The 14,197-nt window shown below is 36.6% G+C and overlaps 2 protein-coding genes across 2 annotated transcripts in view; one reads left to right on the forward strand and one right to left on the reverse strand.

Annotated features, from left to right (window-relative positions):
• Positions 1 to 39: 39 nt before the first annotated feature.
• LOC140994432 (cytochrome P450 3A40-like) lies at positions 40 to 5,529 on the reverse strand. Its single transcript, XM_073464056.1, has 13 exons — positions 5,428 to 5,529; positions 5,221 to 5,314; positions 4,418 to 4,470; positions 4,164 to 4,263; positions 3,946 to 4,059; positions 3,544 to 3,632; positions 3,301 to 3,449; positions 3,074 to 3,201; positions 2,903 to 2,978; positions 2,652 to 2,812; positions 1,302 to 1,528; positions 984 to 1,146; positions 40 to 699 (listed from the first exon to the last, which is right to left on the reverse strand). Exons 1-13 carry the CDS (start codon positions 5,496 to 5,498, stop codon positions 610 to 612), a joined length of 1,515 nt encoding a protein of 504 aa, XP_073320157.1. The 5' UTR covers positions 5,499 to 5,529; the 3' UTR covers positions 40 to 609.
• Positions 5,530 to 6,412: 883 nt separating this feature from the next.
• LOC140994465 (cytochrome P450 3A30-like) overlaps positions 6,413 to 14,197 on the forward strand; it is a 10,624-nt gene continuing 2,839 nt past the window's right edge. Inside the window, exons 1-7 of the mRNA XM_073464105.1 lie at positions 6,413 to 6,504; positions 6,659 to 6,752; positions 6,874 to 6,926; positions 7,772 to 7,871; positions 9,263 to 9,376; positions 9,467 to 9,555; positions 10,331 to 10,479. Of these exons, the coding sequence (XP_073320206.1) occupies positions 6,434 to 6,504; positions 6,659 to 6,752; positions 6,874 to 6,926; positions 7,772 to 7,871; positions 9,263 to 9,376; positions 9,467 to 9,555; positions 10,331 to 10,479 (670 nt within the window). The 5' untranslated portion in view covers positions 6,413 to 6,433. The remainder of the gene's footprint in view (positions 6,505 to 6,658; positions 6,753 to 6,873; positions 6,927 to 7,771; positions 7,872 to 9,262; positions 9,377 to 9,466; positions 9,556 to 10,330; positions 10,480 to 14,197) is intronic.

A 14,197-nucleotide genomic window follows, 5' to 3' on the forward strand; every position in this document is an offset into this window, starting at 1 on the left:
TTATATGTATGGATATATTAATGGAAAATAATCAGCAGATTAATAGTTGCATCCTTTGACTTCTTTTATTTTTAATACTTTTACAACATTATACTGATTAGACTTCCATACTTTTACTTACATAAGATTTAACTGCAGAACTTTTACACAGACTATGTGGCAGTATTTGAATACGATCTGAATACATCCTTTACCACTGACGTTTTTATTTCAGTCTCATATTTTCCACGGGGTGGAAAGAAAAACATGAACACCTGCTACTTGTTGTTACTTTGTGTCTCTGTCATGCTGCTTTAATCATTTGTAGCTTCTTCAAGTAACATGTAGCTATCACATTAATCAATTCACAAATAAGAATGATTGTGTATGAGAAAAATCCAAACTATCCTTTATTGTTATCACACGCTTTACAAATGATCAGACTGTCTCGCAGTGTAGTGTGAATATTGATTAAAAAGCTTTACAGGAACAAAAAAGAGAAGTAACTCGACAGATGAACACACAACCGTACTACTACCATGAACAAAATAATGAGAAACATACATTGTGTTCATTCACAATAGCTCTACAACATAGTTAAAATGATTATCCTTCATCTTGTTGTTTTTTTTAGCACGAGGGTTCAGACCGTGGCACCAGCTTCAGTTTGATTGGTCGCTTTGGCTTTATCATGCCCTGGATGTCCATCTCAAGGGGCACCTGGCAGGAAGGTGAAGAGGAAAGAAGTGTGAGCAAAGTCAACAATTCATTAAGCTCTGCCTTGCTTTTTCAAATCTGCAAATAAATGGCAGTATCACAGAGGTTATATAAACATCATGCAAAGAGCATTGAGCATTTTGATATTTGAACAAATAGATCTTTATAAAACCAATGTTTGGCTACCTCTAATCCTTGGTATCACTATCAAACTTGCAATGAATCATTTTGGACAGCATCATAAAACAATTAACAGGCAGTGTAAAGATCAACATCTGTGGTCTCACCTCAGTCTCCTTACACCTAGCGAAGCTGTACCTCTGGAGGATCTCCACCAAAGCAAGTTTTATTATCACCAGAGCAAATCTCATCCCGATGCAGTTCCTTGGACCTGCCCCGAAAGGCATGTATGTGTATGGATCAAAAGTCTCCTTGTTCTCCTTGCTGAACCTGAAGGTGCACACACACACATACACACATACACACACACACACACACACACACACACACACACACACGCACACACACTCAAAATAATGTATTGATAACCTGATGAGCTCAGGCCTTTTCCGCTGCTGTTTTGGTAAACTAAATCCTTCCTACACCTCTCGGGTTCGAACGCCTCCGGATCGGGCCACAGATCTGGGTGTCGGTGCAGGGGCCATGTGGGTACCATGACAACCATACCCTTTGGAATCACAAGCCCATTGATCTCCACAGTCGCCTTGGCCACACGCTCCAGACGTGCAGCAACGGGGTACAAACGCAGAGACTCGTTGATGACGCAGTCTAGATACTCCATCTGGATCATAGCCTGGTACTCAACTGGAGCCTAGCCAAACACATAAACAGACACATTCATGATTGCTGTGAAGTCTTGCTCATGCGATTCAGCAGAAGACCACCACTCTGTCATACTAGGTAAAGTTAACAACTACAACAAGTGCTAAAGAGATACAGATGGAGGTAAAAAGAGAAGAGAGCACTGTTGCTGTTACTGGTATACCCTTTAAAATGTTAATATCCAAGAATCTCATTGGTGTAACAAATTGCACCATAGCTCTTAATCTTTACACATTTCAGGAAAATATAATGTCTTGTTGTGGGATTTTGAGATGCAGACCATTTGACCATTTGTTGTTTTGATATCAAAATAAGTTTTGGGAAAAACGCTTGATACCACTCTCATGTCTGTCTGGTAACTATAAGGGTACAGCCGGCAGCCTGTTATCTTAGCTTAGCATTACGACTGGAAACAAAAACAAAAGAGTACAAATTAAACCATGCAGTTTTACAACCAGCAGCTGGCTGTAGCCTTATATTTACTGGCCTTATATTTCCTGGAAAGACAACAAAGGGATATCAAAATTCAAATGTAAACATCTCTGAGAACCTCCACAAAACCTTCACCTTGATGGAAACCAAAGCACAGCTCAAAGAAAAGTGAATATTTGACTTAAATTCATCTAGTGGCCAAAAACAAGACTCCTGATGACTGCTAATGTTGCCTGCTGGATGTGTAAATAAGCAAGTTAACCATTTCAACTTCATAAGTCGATGGTTTTGTCAACTTGATGTGGAGTTTCTCTGCGCACTAGTGGCCAAAAACCAATGAAAGCAGCTTTAAATGAATTATTCGGACTTGAAATTGTGCTCAAATATTTTTCTGTTGAATGTATAAATCAACAACAATGGGACATTATGAACTTACTGAGTAACATTTATGTTAACATGATTGTAATGATTGCATCTGAGTATGTATTGCTGAATGTTATATGATTTGTGAAAAGAAAAACGTTAAACAAAGAAGGGTTTGTCATCTGTTTTTACAGTTTCTCATGTCATTATTAAGAAAAGGGCAGGTAAAACACTGAAATGAGCAAAATAAACTGAATATGAATATGATTCCTGAATCCCTACTTCCTCAAACCATGCTCACTACACTCTCAGCGTACCTTCTTAGGGAAGGTGGCGTCGACCTCCTCCTGCAGCCGTTTCATGATATGAGGGTTTACGGCCAGATTGTAAGCCACGAAACTGAGAGAGCTGCTGGTTGTTTCATAGCCAGCAAACAGGAAAATCATTGCTTGAGAGAGGATCTCGTGATCGCTTAAACCTGGGGAGATAGCAAAGAGATGTGATTTAGAGTAGCTTTAAGTTGTATAAATAGAAACTCAATGTGTATGTGTATGTTTATGTGTGTCACCTTTATCCTGCTCTCCTCCACTGGGGTCCTTGTTGTTCTGGGAGTCAATCATCAACTGAAGGAAATCCACTCGACTCTATAAGTAGACATATGTATATATATATGAATAGCTTTGATTATATTTCTGATTGTGCTGAGACATACACAAACACACACACAAGACAGAAGTACCTTTTGTTTGCTGGTCTCTCGGTCGGACTTGATCTTCTGCAGTGCAGCGTAAAAGAAGTCTGTGACAGACTTGGGGAAAAAAGAAAACTCCATCTTTTCAAAAAGAGGACCCATGACGGGGAAGAAAGCTGGAATAAAGCAGAAAGCAACACATTTATCAAGGAAAAACACTGATTGTATCAACTGTAAACATTCATAGTACAACAGAAATAAAATGAATTACATACAAATAATGATGAGGAGAGGGTTGAAAAGGTCAAACTTAAGCATCTTCTTGATGTTAGCGACAAAGGGGTCCGAGGGGTTGTTGAGTGAGTCGATGTCCACACTGAAGGCTGTGCTGGTTACAATATCCATACTGTAGGGACCAAAGAACCTACAGAGCACACAAACCTGTCAGAGATGTCCTGTCAGGCTTACAAAGAGTTATCTTTAAATGAATGAATTATGTTGGAGTTCAGTTTTCTTACTCCTTCAGCTCTAAGGGCTCATCCTTGTCCACCTTCTTTTTCATGCTGGTGAGCAGGTTAGCAGAGTGGCGCTTCATTATCCCAAACATCTGAGACACAGGCAGGGACAGACGGACAGAAAAACACACTGTTAAACCCAGGCTAACTGTAACAGACTGCTGCTGTTTCTGTTTGTCTTCTAGATTAGTTGTTCCCTACCCAGGATAGGTATGATGGTTACAAGATGATAAAAGGGATAAAGAAAGAAAAGGAACATTTCTAAATACATAATTATGTTTCTTATCCTGAGGAAGCACTACTCAAGAGAGAATCTAGTCAAGTCACAACACAGACCTTCCTGAAAAATATTATTTTCAACATGTTTTAATGGGCAGAGGAGGTACAGAGCAGGAGAGCGCCTACCTCCTTCAGTCTTCCTGAGGTGAAGGAGGGAGAGAGGACACTGCGGATCCTCCTCCACTGGTCATCCTCAGCGGCGAACAAGGAATCGTACATTGGACCATTCATACGGAAGTTCTGTGATAGAGTAAGAAAACACCTGCCGATGATGAGGGGACCTCAACTAAAATGCGGCAACCATAATAAGTGATTGATATAATATAAGAAGTGAATGTGCATACTCTGCGGTTGGTGAAGAGAGAGTAACACTCCTTTATCAGGACAGTTTTTATCATGGCAGGATCTGTGATACACAGCACCGGCTGACGGGCATCAAAAATGCTAAATATGAAAACAATAGAAAAGAATATGTATAGAAAAATAATAAAACACCAGGTGAGACGTTAGTAGTATGTATGAGATATTAATATACATTACTCACACACGCGCACACACACACACACACACACACACACTGTACAACTTGTAGACTTACCCCCATGTTTTCCCATATTTCTTGAAGCATTCTTCGTCAAAGACGACGAATCCCTAGGTACAAGAATAGTGAAATCCAGATTATGATTTGAACACCCCTCTTCAATTCACTTAAATATTTAAGTGAACTGAAATATTTAAATGTTTAAATTATGAACAGTCACACTAGGGATGGGCAATTTTATCAATATTATACCTTTATCGTGACATTAGACTATATCGTCTTAGATTAGACAGTTCTACTGTTCTACTTGTTCTAATACTTGACTTTACCCACTTAATTATTGTATCCACATTACTGATGATCATTTATCAAAAATCTCATTGTGTTTATATTTTATGAAAGTACCAATAGTCATCCCTACAATATTGTAAATTTCAAAATCGAGATATTTGGCCAAAAATATCCTAATATTTGATTTTGATGTACAGTCCTCACATTTATAAGATGCTTTTGAGGAGATAACGATACAGCACTTAGAATTACCATGACCTGGATGATTGAGAACCTTCAGCAGTCCTTAGCAATGTTACTGGATTATCTGGAGTAAACAGAAGTCATTTCTCACAACAGCCTCCATTTACAACGTACTTAAGCTAAGGGGGAGACTGTTGAAACAGTGCCTAAAAGCTGTGAGATGCATCTCCAATAATAAGAGGTATGTACACTGTCCAAACCCCGGTGGGAGATTTTTCTCATACATACACTACAGGGGCATTTTATTTTGTTAACAAGCATAGTCTACACCTGTACGTGTTGGTAAAAATATGACATGTTGAATCTGAAAAGTTATATTTACCAACCTTTCTATATGCCAGCATAGTGCCGAAAAAAGGGACTGGTTTGGGACCAGGGATTCCCATTTTCTTAAATGTTCCATATGGCCAGCAGGCGTACCTGTGCAAAACAAACAAAAACAGAGTTAGAAGAGATTTATTTTATCATACACACTGGCAAACACATATACAATGCAATGCAAATACCTGGGACACATATTCTCAAACACTTACACAAATAACAGTGTGATGAGAGCAACCAGGAGGGTCCACGTCTCAGCGGAGAAATAAAAGAGGTAGCCCATCTTTGCAGGTTTTCTCTCTTCTATCAAGGGCAGCTCAAGTTCCACTAATGCCCCAAATCACAACCAGCGTCTTTTATTTACCAACCTGAGCAGGGCAAGTGTGTGAGAGTTGAACCAATGGCAGCAGGGGCACGTAAGGTGAATCATTGACCAAGCAGCATTAATAATCATCATGTTTTATATACCCTGTCATCTGCAATGTTGCAATTTTCGAGCCTAGATTATTATATTGCTTGTGTTATGAAAAAAACACACAAAGTTCATGAGACATCTTTCAGTAATAGTTAATATTTACTGTATTTATTAAAGATTATATTTTTCTTTTAGTATCTATTAATTTATAAAATGTGACAAAATTGCGACTTCAGTTTTTTATTTGTGCCCGTGTTTTTTTTATTTTATATTAATTTTCCTATCTTCTTAATTTCCTATTCAATTGTTGACTTTTATTTATTAATTTTTACATTTATTTGTTTATCTATCTATTATATATGCACTCTGATGTCAATCAACCAGTAGGCGAAACATTTACCATATGTTACACTGTGAATAAAAGCCATAAATGTATAAAGAAATGTAAAAAGAAAAGACAGAAATACATATGTTTAAGGACATAAATGGGGAGAAAATGTGAAGGAAAAAATAAAGAAGTCGCAGTTTCAAAAAAACAAAAAACAAAAAACAAAAACTTGAACTTTATGTAACATTTTATGAATTAATGAATGCCTACATTTCATTTTAATATCATTTCTGGTGCAATTAATCAGTTGTTAATTTATCTATTGAGTCATTTATGTATGTTTATATTTATTTTTGATATTGTCAGTTTCGTTCCTCCATACAGGGAGAAAGAGAGAAACAGGAAGCGTCTGTAATCACGTGTTACTTCGGTGCAAAGCTGAGATCACAGCAGTCTGGTCAAGCAAGAGAGAGCCATGGACTACCTTCCTCTCTTCTCTTTAGAAACATGGATTCTGTTGATCACATTTATCTGCTTATTTGTTACGTAAGTGTTATGTTCGATTGATTTCAGTCAAAGTACTTGAGGTGAAATTGGTCACCTAAACTAATGCACCAACCATTAACCCTTTTTCCTTTCAAGTTAACAGTAATTTGACTGACACTATTTAAAGATGTGATATAATGGTATATGGTGGCAGGTATGGCAACAAGACTTACCAGACATTTGAGAAGTTGGGAATCCCAGGTCCCAAGCCGTTCATGTACTTTGGAACAGTTGGCAGGCACAACCCTGTATGTAAATCTTTAAAGCCAAATGACCATAATTTCATGATTTCTGTCATATGAGTTAAAAAATGAACTGTGTTGGTACAGATACAATTATGTATTTTGAAAATGTATTCTCTGTTACAAGGTTTACTTCTTAGATGACAAGGCGTGTGCTCAAAAGTATGGGAAAGTGTGGGGGTGAGTAAATGTTCTCATGTAATACACTGTAAATACACTGTAAGAAATAACCCTACACTCAAGAAATACTTATGCCTAAAACATTTACTTTAAGTATTTTAATTTAATAGAAATGTTTCATCTAATTCTACTACACAAGTTCAATATTGTTGGGACCTCATCCACATATTGCAAACAATAGAGAGGCCTGTAAGGAAAACCAGAAGCTTTACCAAAGTTTTTTTTTATCATGTTGAATCAGTGTTTATAATATATATATATATATATATATATATATATATATATATATATATATATATATATATATACATATATATCCAAATTGTTTATTCGGTCTTCTCTAATGAATATATATATATTAGAGAAGACCGAATAAACAATTTGGAATGCATTACTGTTACATATTATACTTGCATAATAAACACTTGAGAAACACATTATGTTCTTGTTGAAGTTCCCCTTAACTTTATGTGTAATAATTGAATAAACACATAAGGTTTATGTATAAGTCTGCATTAATTTACTTTAATCAGACTAAGTCATTTAATTCATTCATGTTTACTCAACATGATATAAAAACTTTGTGATAAATGTGACACTTTAGATTGTAGTTTTGTAGTTTGTATATGTAATCAAAACACATAAATTAATAACATAGATTAAAGTCAATATTTTTGGTATAATTATTACCATATTATTTTATGCTTTGCGAAACTGTTTGGCAGGTTATGACCCCTGAGCCTCTCATGGTTGCTTGTGCCAGCAGTAGTGTTGGCGGCAAATACAACATATGAGTTTTGCACTAAATGTTGGAAATGTTAATATGTGTTTGTGTAAATGTCCAGATCATATGAGTTCAAGAAGCCCGTGCTAGCTGTGACGGACCCTGACATGTTGAAAACCATCCTGGTGAAGGAGTGCCTCACCTACTTTACCAACCGGCGGGTGAGAACTGGCACATATTAACACTGAACAGAACAAACACAGGAGAGTACAAAAGACACTAATGTAATGTGATCCTTTGTACATCAATTAAAGCAGTCTATGTTGCATTCAAAAGGAACTTGTGAGAATGTGTTTTTGAGATGGGAAGTCAAATACTGGCCATTCATGGTTTTTACATTGGGAACTGTCACCCTTTTTCCCTTTTCAAAATTGGTGAATGATCATGTTGAGAACAAGAAATTAATAGAAAATCATAACATGATTTTTGTTGTCTCATACATAAAAACCTATGATATGTCACAATTTCCATTCAAAGTCCCCGTTCACGACAAATTCAAAAGCCGCCCTGTGATGCTGTAATTTTCAGTTTACATTACATAAAATTTGGGATGGAAGAAATGGAGACAATGTTGCAATTCTTTGATTATTTAGATTAGTTTAGGTTAAATTTTACTTTAAACATGTTAAAAATGACAAAATCTCAAAAAGTAAGAAAACAAAACATGAAGAAGCAACCAAGACACGTTTTCTACCTTAGTTATGAGTTCCTGAAGACTATGTATCACATTTTCCTTAAAGTCAGTATTAATTAAAAAGAATCAAACCAACTGTTTAGCATTTTCAATTATTTTTCCACCATCGAAAAGTTTTTCAAAATTCTTACCACAACAAAATACAATCATATCATCTGCAAATAATCTAGTTTTTATCATCCTAATGTTAACATGCTAACAGGCATATAGAGGCTAAGCCAATGCTTTGGGCCCCTAAAGTGCAGCACATGGATTGACTTAATTGACATGCTGATAAATGTTACCTTGTCTGCTGAATCAAACTTTCTGCTTGAACAGCCAGTCGATTTATTGTTCTTTAACTTCAGTGTGTCCATTAAACTAGAATCATCTTTCCGACAGTTAATGTACAAACATTGTCAAACCAGAACACGAGCAAGAGGCTGCTTTAGTGTCCAAAAACAGTTTCCCTTTCCGGGCTGAACACCTGTCCGGAAAAAGATTGGTTCTTTTTATATAGCATTGAGCGATAATTTTCTCCTACAATGCATATAACTGGCATACTGACACCCCTACATTCCTAGAGCCACCGCTAGCTCAAACTAATAATAATGTGGTACACATTTCATCTGAATGTTGGATTTCTTGGTATTTAAATTCTTATCTATTGTTTAAGCTAAGAATATGGCAGGTATTTTTCTAAACTATTAGGCTGTGGCTACACAGACACTACCTGTTTGTAGGATCAGTTGATTGTGGGTTTTGGTCTATTCATTCAAAAAAAAAAACAACAAATAATAAAAAACAATTTACACTTATATGTACAATTGTGAACCCAAACATGCATAAACACAAGTGTGCTGACCGCTCTTCCTTTAGAACTTCTCCCTGAATGGGGAACTCTATGACGCTGTGACTATAGCTGAGGATGATCACTGGAGACGACTTCGTAGCATCCTGTCTCCTAACTTCACCTCTGGCCGTATAAAAGAGGTAAATTATCGATTTTCCGAATTTTTTTTACCTCATTTCATCTTCACGTTACGTACTTCTGTTAATTTTTTGCTTTTTCCTTTTCCTAAGATGTTTAGCGCCATGAAACATCATTCCCACAAGCTGACAACCTGCCTGCAGTCCAAAGCGCACAATAATGAAGTTATAACTATGAAAAAGTGAGTAATAACTTGCTGTAAATGCTTAATATTAGATGAATCAAACTTAGTATTTTTTATTTTTATTTTAAATTGACAGAACACCACCCAAGAGCGCCACACGGGAAACAAACATGTTCATGTGTGCGCTTTAGAAGTGTTGGTAGGTAGAGTTTGTTACCTTTGGGCTGTTATTGTCTTAAGCTAAGCTAACAACTAACGACTTTTGTATTTACCCCACAGACAACGAGTATATCAGTTGGCAAGAAAGCAGTTTATCTGTTTTTCCAAAATGTTGAACTGTTCATTCAAGAAATTAAACACAAATAAGTATTTTTCATTCATTTCAAGTATTTCTGGAATTGATGCAGAGATTAAATTAGTTAACACTGTATAAAAACGTGTCCTCAGAGGTTGACTATTCAGAGCCAGACCCTAATAATCTAGTCCACACTATTAAGGCAAATACTACACTGTGCCTATGATTAAGTAATATTGGTTATATTATATCAAAATAAAAACAGGATTTAGAGATTTAGTGTATCTTCAAAAACAAAAGGACTATAGTAGGCTGCATTTAGATTCTGTGAGATCTGCAGAGTTGAAAAGGCTAATCTGTAATTTCAATGTTTATATATGTTTGTAATACTGCTTATAAGTTACCTTGATGGGTATGATTATTACCATCTTTTCTCTTTCGATTCAGAGATTATTTAACATGAGCTCAATAACTTCACCATGAAGAATTTTGATTTTATCAATGATTCGTTTAATTTGTGTAACATGTCTATTCCAGCTTCTTTGGAGCCTATAGTATTGATGTGATGGCGAGCTGTATATTCAGTGTGGATATGGACTCAATCAGCAACCCTTCAAGTCCAAGTCCCTTCATCACCCATGTCTCCAAGCTGTTCAGATTTCCCATATTGCTTTTCATATTCCAAGGTACTTGTCTGTGACTTAGAGTGACATCTGTGACATATTGTGAAAGTGACATTTCCATGAATTTTTTGATTATAAGGCATGTCAAGATGCTATATAAATAAGGCAAACTTATTGAAAAGCTCAACCCATGGAGAAATGCGCACAGCCTGTATGCAGAAACTATGCCTTTAAACAAGCCATTGGGAGCTCTGTAAAGTTGCAATGTCACAACTATACGGTCAATGCCCTCAGCGACTGTGATAGGTCTGCTAGGTAGAAACACATTTTTCAGCTTCTAGGTGGAGGTGGAGGTAGACCTCCCTGCAGTCACTCAGCCTGTCCACTCTCCCTAGCCCAGAGTAGCAGCTGTGAGCCAAAGAGGTTGGTGTGTTTAAAGGGGAAAGTATAGCTGGCAATCCGCTCATCACCGCCAGCAGCCCACACAAACGCTCGCTACAGTGTAGGCCACTTGCATAGGTTACGGCATCAGCTCTGCTTGGAGCTTACGTTCAACCAAAAATCAGCCTTTACTTTGCAGATTGGAGGCTGCATCAGAACCAAAGTATCACATTTTGAAATGTATGGTTTATTTTATCAGCAATTGGATTAAAAAAATATATTTCCGATAGTCAGAAAAATGCTGGATTTCAGATACAATAATCGAACAGGTCAATAATCCTTCGACCCAGACTATACAGTGCATACATACAGTGCATTTAAATATATGTACAGTTTACTCAATTTGCTCACTGCTGCAGGAATGGAGTATGAGAAAAACAATGTGTTTTTTTAACATTAAATGTTATTGATTTTGTCAAAGACAACACAGGACTGTTGCTATGTAAAGAAAATGAAGTCTGGAGCAGGGTTTCCGCTAGAAAAAATTGGCACCGGACAACGTGACCGGCAGGTTTTCAATTTACCGGACAAATGTTTGAAATTCCGGTCAAATACCTATTTTGAATTTATTAGTGTGAATGCTTCAAAGCATTCACACTATTGTTCTTCTGGAATTTAAATATTATTATTCCTCTTCCGTACGTTTTTTGGCTCGCTGCTCCTCCTACAAATTTTGAGCTACAGAAACCATTCAACTATCAAAATGTTCAGCTCGTTAAGGACATGATGGCGTGTATTTTTGTTTTTTCTATCTTTTATACTTTTGGAAATATTCAGCTTTTTCTGCAAAAACTTTCCCATTCATCCTTATGGGGATTTTTTCAAATTTCATTCTGTACTACTTCAGCATACGTTCAGCTATAGAAACCGTTCAAATGTCAAAATGTTCAGCTTTTTAAGCTCTTTCAGCCTTGTACTTTTCAGCTTTTTAGCTTTTCAAATTTTTCAAATATTCAGCTTTTTCAAAAAAAAAAATTAATATGGAAGCAAATGGGAAAATTTTCAAATCCTCTTCAAAAGTCCTCCACTTTCAACCTCTTCTGGTCCCTCATACTTTGAGCTAGAGACACCATTCCAACTTTAAAATATTCACAAGACCTTGAACTATTTGTCATGTATTTCAGTTTTTGAAAATCTTTAACGGTTTTGAAATAATCACAGTTTTAGTTTTAAGGATTTTTAGCTTGTCTTCTGGTTTTATAATGGGTGTGTATTGCGTGAGCTAGAGTGCGTGACATCAACGCTAGAGTGGAGAGCAGCTGCAAAAACTTTAGAAAAAACTGTCTTCAGCTTGATTTGGGTCCCACATCTTTTACTTCACATAGACAATATATACATGGAAATGTAGGAAATATTGTTGGCTTTCAGATGATGGTCTTATTTCAGATGTAGGACTTAAACTTTTGGCTGTAAAGGGCCTTGAGCGACAAGTACTCCAGCAACTCCCCCATAAGCCTCAATGTTAATTTTGAGCCAAAATTTCTGGAGGAGAGCAGACAATACCTGTTTTGTCTCTCGCTCTCGTACCCTCATTTTTCACTCTACAGAAATAAAAAACACATCACAGGCTTCAGCAACGTCTCCCGTTACTCACTGTATACATATTTTGGCCATAACCATTACACATTTTTCTAGACCTGCAGGTGTTTGGGAGGTGTTTTCCCATTCATTCTTATGGGGACATTTTCAAATTTTGTTCTGCTACTGCTCCAGCATATGTGCAGCTACAGAAACCATTCAACTATCAAACTGTTCAGCTGTTTAAGCTCTTTCAGCCTGTTACTTTTCAGCTTTTCAACCTTTTCAAAAATTCAGCTTTCTGCCTTTTCAACTTTTTTAAATGTTCAGCTTTATGTTCAGCTAGAGAAACTGTTCAACTATCACAATATTCAGCTTTTTCAGTCCATTAAGCCTTGTACTTTTCAGCTTTTTCTGCAAAATCTTGACCATTCATTCTTATAGTTTTATGCATTTCCGGCAGTACATTCAGCAGATTTCCGAAATCACTTCAGCCGTCAGCATTCACACTGTATTTTCGCAGGAAATGCAATTTTTCTAGTTGAGCTTAAAATGATAAATGATATGCAGGATATGTAAGTATGATATCAAAGCATGTCAATTTATAATCCTTTTTATTGAAAAGTATAGGCTGTATCAAATAAAATGAGTGCTGTCAATTGACTCACGTGCGTAAAGAAACTGAAGGCCTGTTCTCAGATAGACCAATTTGCAAATAAAAAACACATCTGGACTGGCTCATACTATTTTAATAACGCGGTGTGCTGCCAACTTGAAATATTAAAAAAAAGTCTGTTCGCTATATGCTTTTGAAATATACTGTTCCCCCTCTGTTCAATAAGCCTGAAAATCACAGGACTTTGTGACTGTTGTGGGGAAAGAAGTCAGGAGTATGAATTTGAAAGATGTGTGAGCCTCCTTTCATATTGAACAGAGGGGGAACAGTATTTGACAGTAATACTACAAGCTGACAGGATGTGCTTTACCTGCTATAATGGAGCTGGATTTAAGACAAATATGATAAAATAGCGATTTATATTTAGCCTATAAATGAATGAGCACACATTCTTCCAAAAGTCGATAATATTCAAAATGAAAAGTCTCTCACAAATTTATTATTTTTTATTGATAGAAATAACAGTAGTTGGTTGTGTTAATAAAGACATAAAAACACAAACATATGTGCTGTTGTCTCAGTTTAGAATATAACTAGACAGTCAAGAAATTTGGATTTCACTTCTACAATACAACATCTTCAGTTAAAACTCGCTAAAAAAAGTCAGTTTTGAACCTTAGCTCTCTCCACAGTGCCTCTGTGGTACGAGCACAACAGCTCGGGGGCGAGCTTTTTGTGAACACGCGCTTCCTTTGCCTTTCGGGCCATTTTGGACGGGGGCAGGACTAGGGGAAACAAATCTCAACGAGGAAACAGAGCTCGATACAACAGGTGTTACGCACAATGACTGGTGGGCGGAGTCAGCACAGGGTGGGGAGGGTGGTCAGGTAAGTGCAGATTGATTGACAGGTAGTCCGTCCATACAAAATTGTTGGGCCGGTTAAATTGACTGGATGAAGTTTTTACAGGCCTGTGGCTGCCAGAGACAATGGATTTATTTCGGGGTTTTTTCAAATCATTTAATATTTTGAATGCTGTCAGGATGTTAAGAAATGTTATACAAATATGATAGAAAATGCTTTTGAACAGAATTACCTACCCTAGCTTTGAAGCATGTAAACTTTTTCTAGTAGACACCCTTAATAAAAGTATGAATCAGAAAAAGAGCATAAAATGGGACCTTTAAATTATCATTTTTATCCCCCT

Source organism: Pagrus major, chromosome 1 (assembly GCF_040436345.1).
Source record: "Pagrus major chromosome 1, Pma_NU_1.0".
NCBI classification, from domain to species: Eukaryota; Metazoa; Chordata; class Actinopteri; order Spariformes; family Sparidae; genus Pagrus; species Pagrus major.

Bases quoted from the DNA above. Each gene is read 5' to 3' on its own strand.
- LOC140994432 (XM_073464056.1), bottom strand. From the start codon at position 5,498: ATGGGCTACCTCTTTTATTTCTCCGCTGAGACGTGGACCCTCCTGGTT. The intron at 3,633-3,945 runs GTAGGCGCTCTC...CCTGTGTCTCAG, and splicing joins CCTCAGGAAGACTGAAGGAG to ATGTTTGGGATAATGAAGCG. The intron at 700-983 runs GTGAGACCACAG...CCTTCCTGCCAG, and splicing joins CTAGGTGTAAGGAGACTGAG to GTGCCCCTTGAGATGGACAT.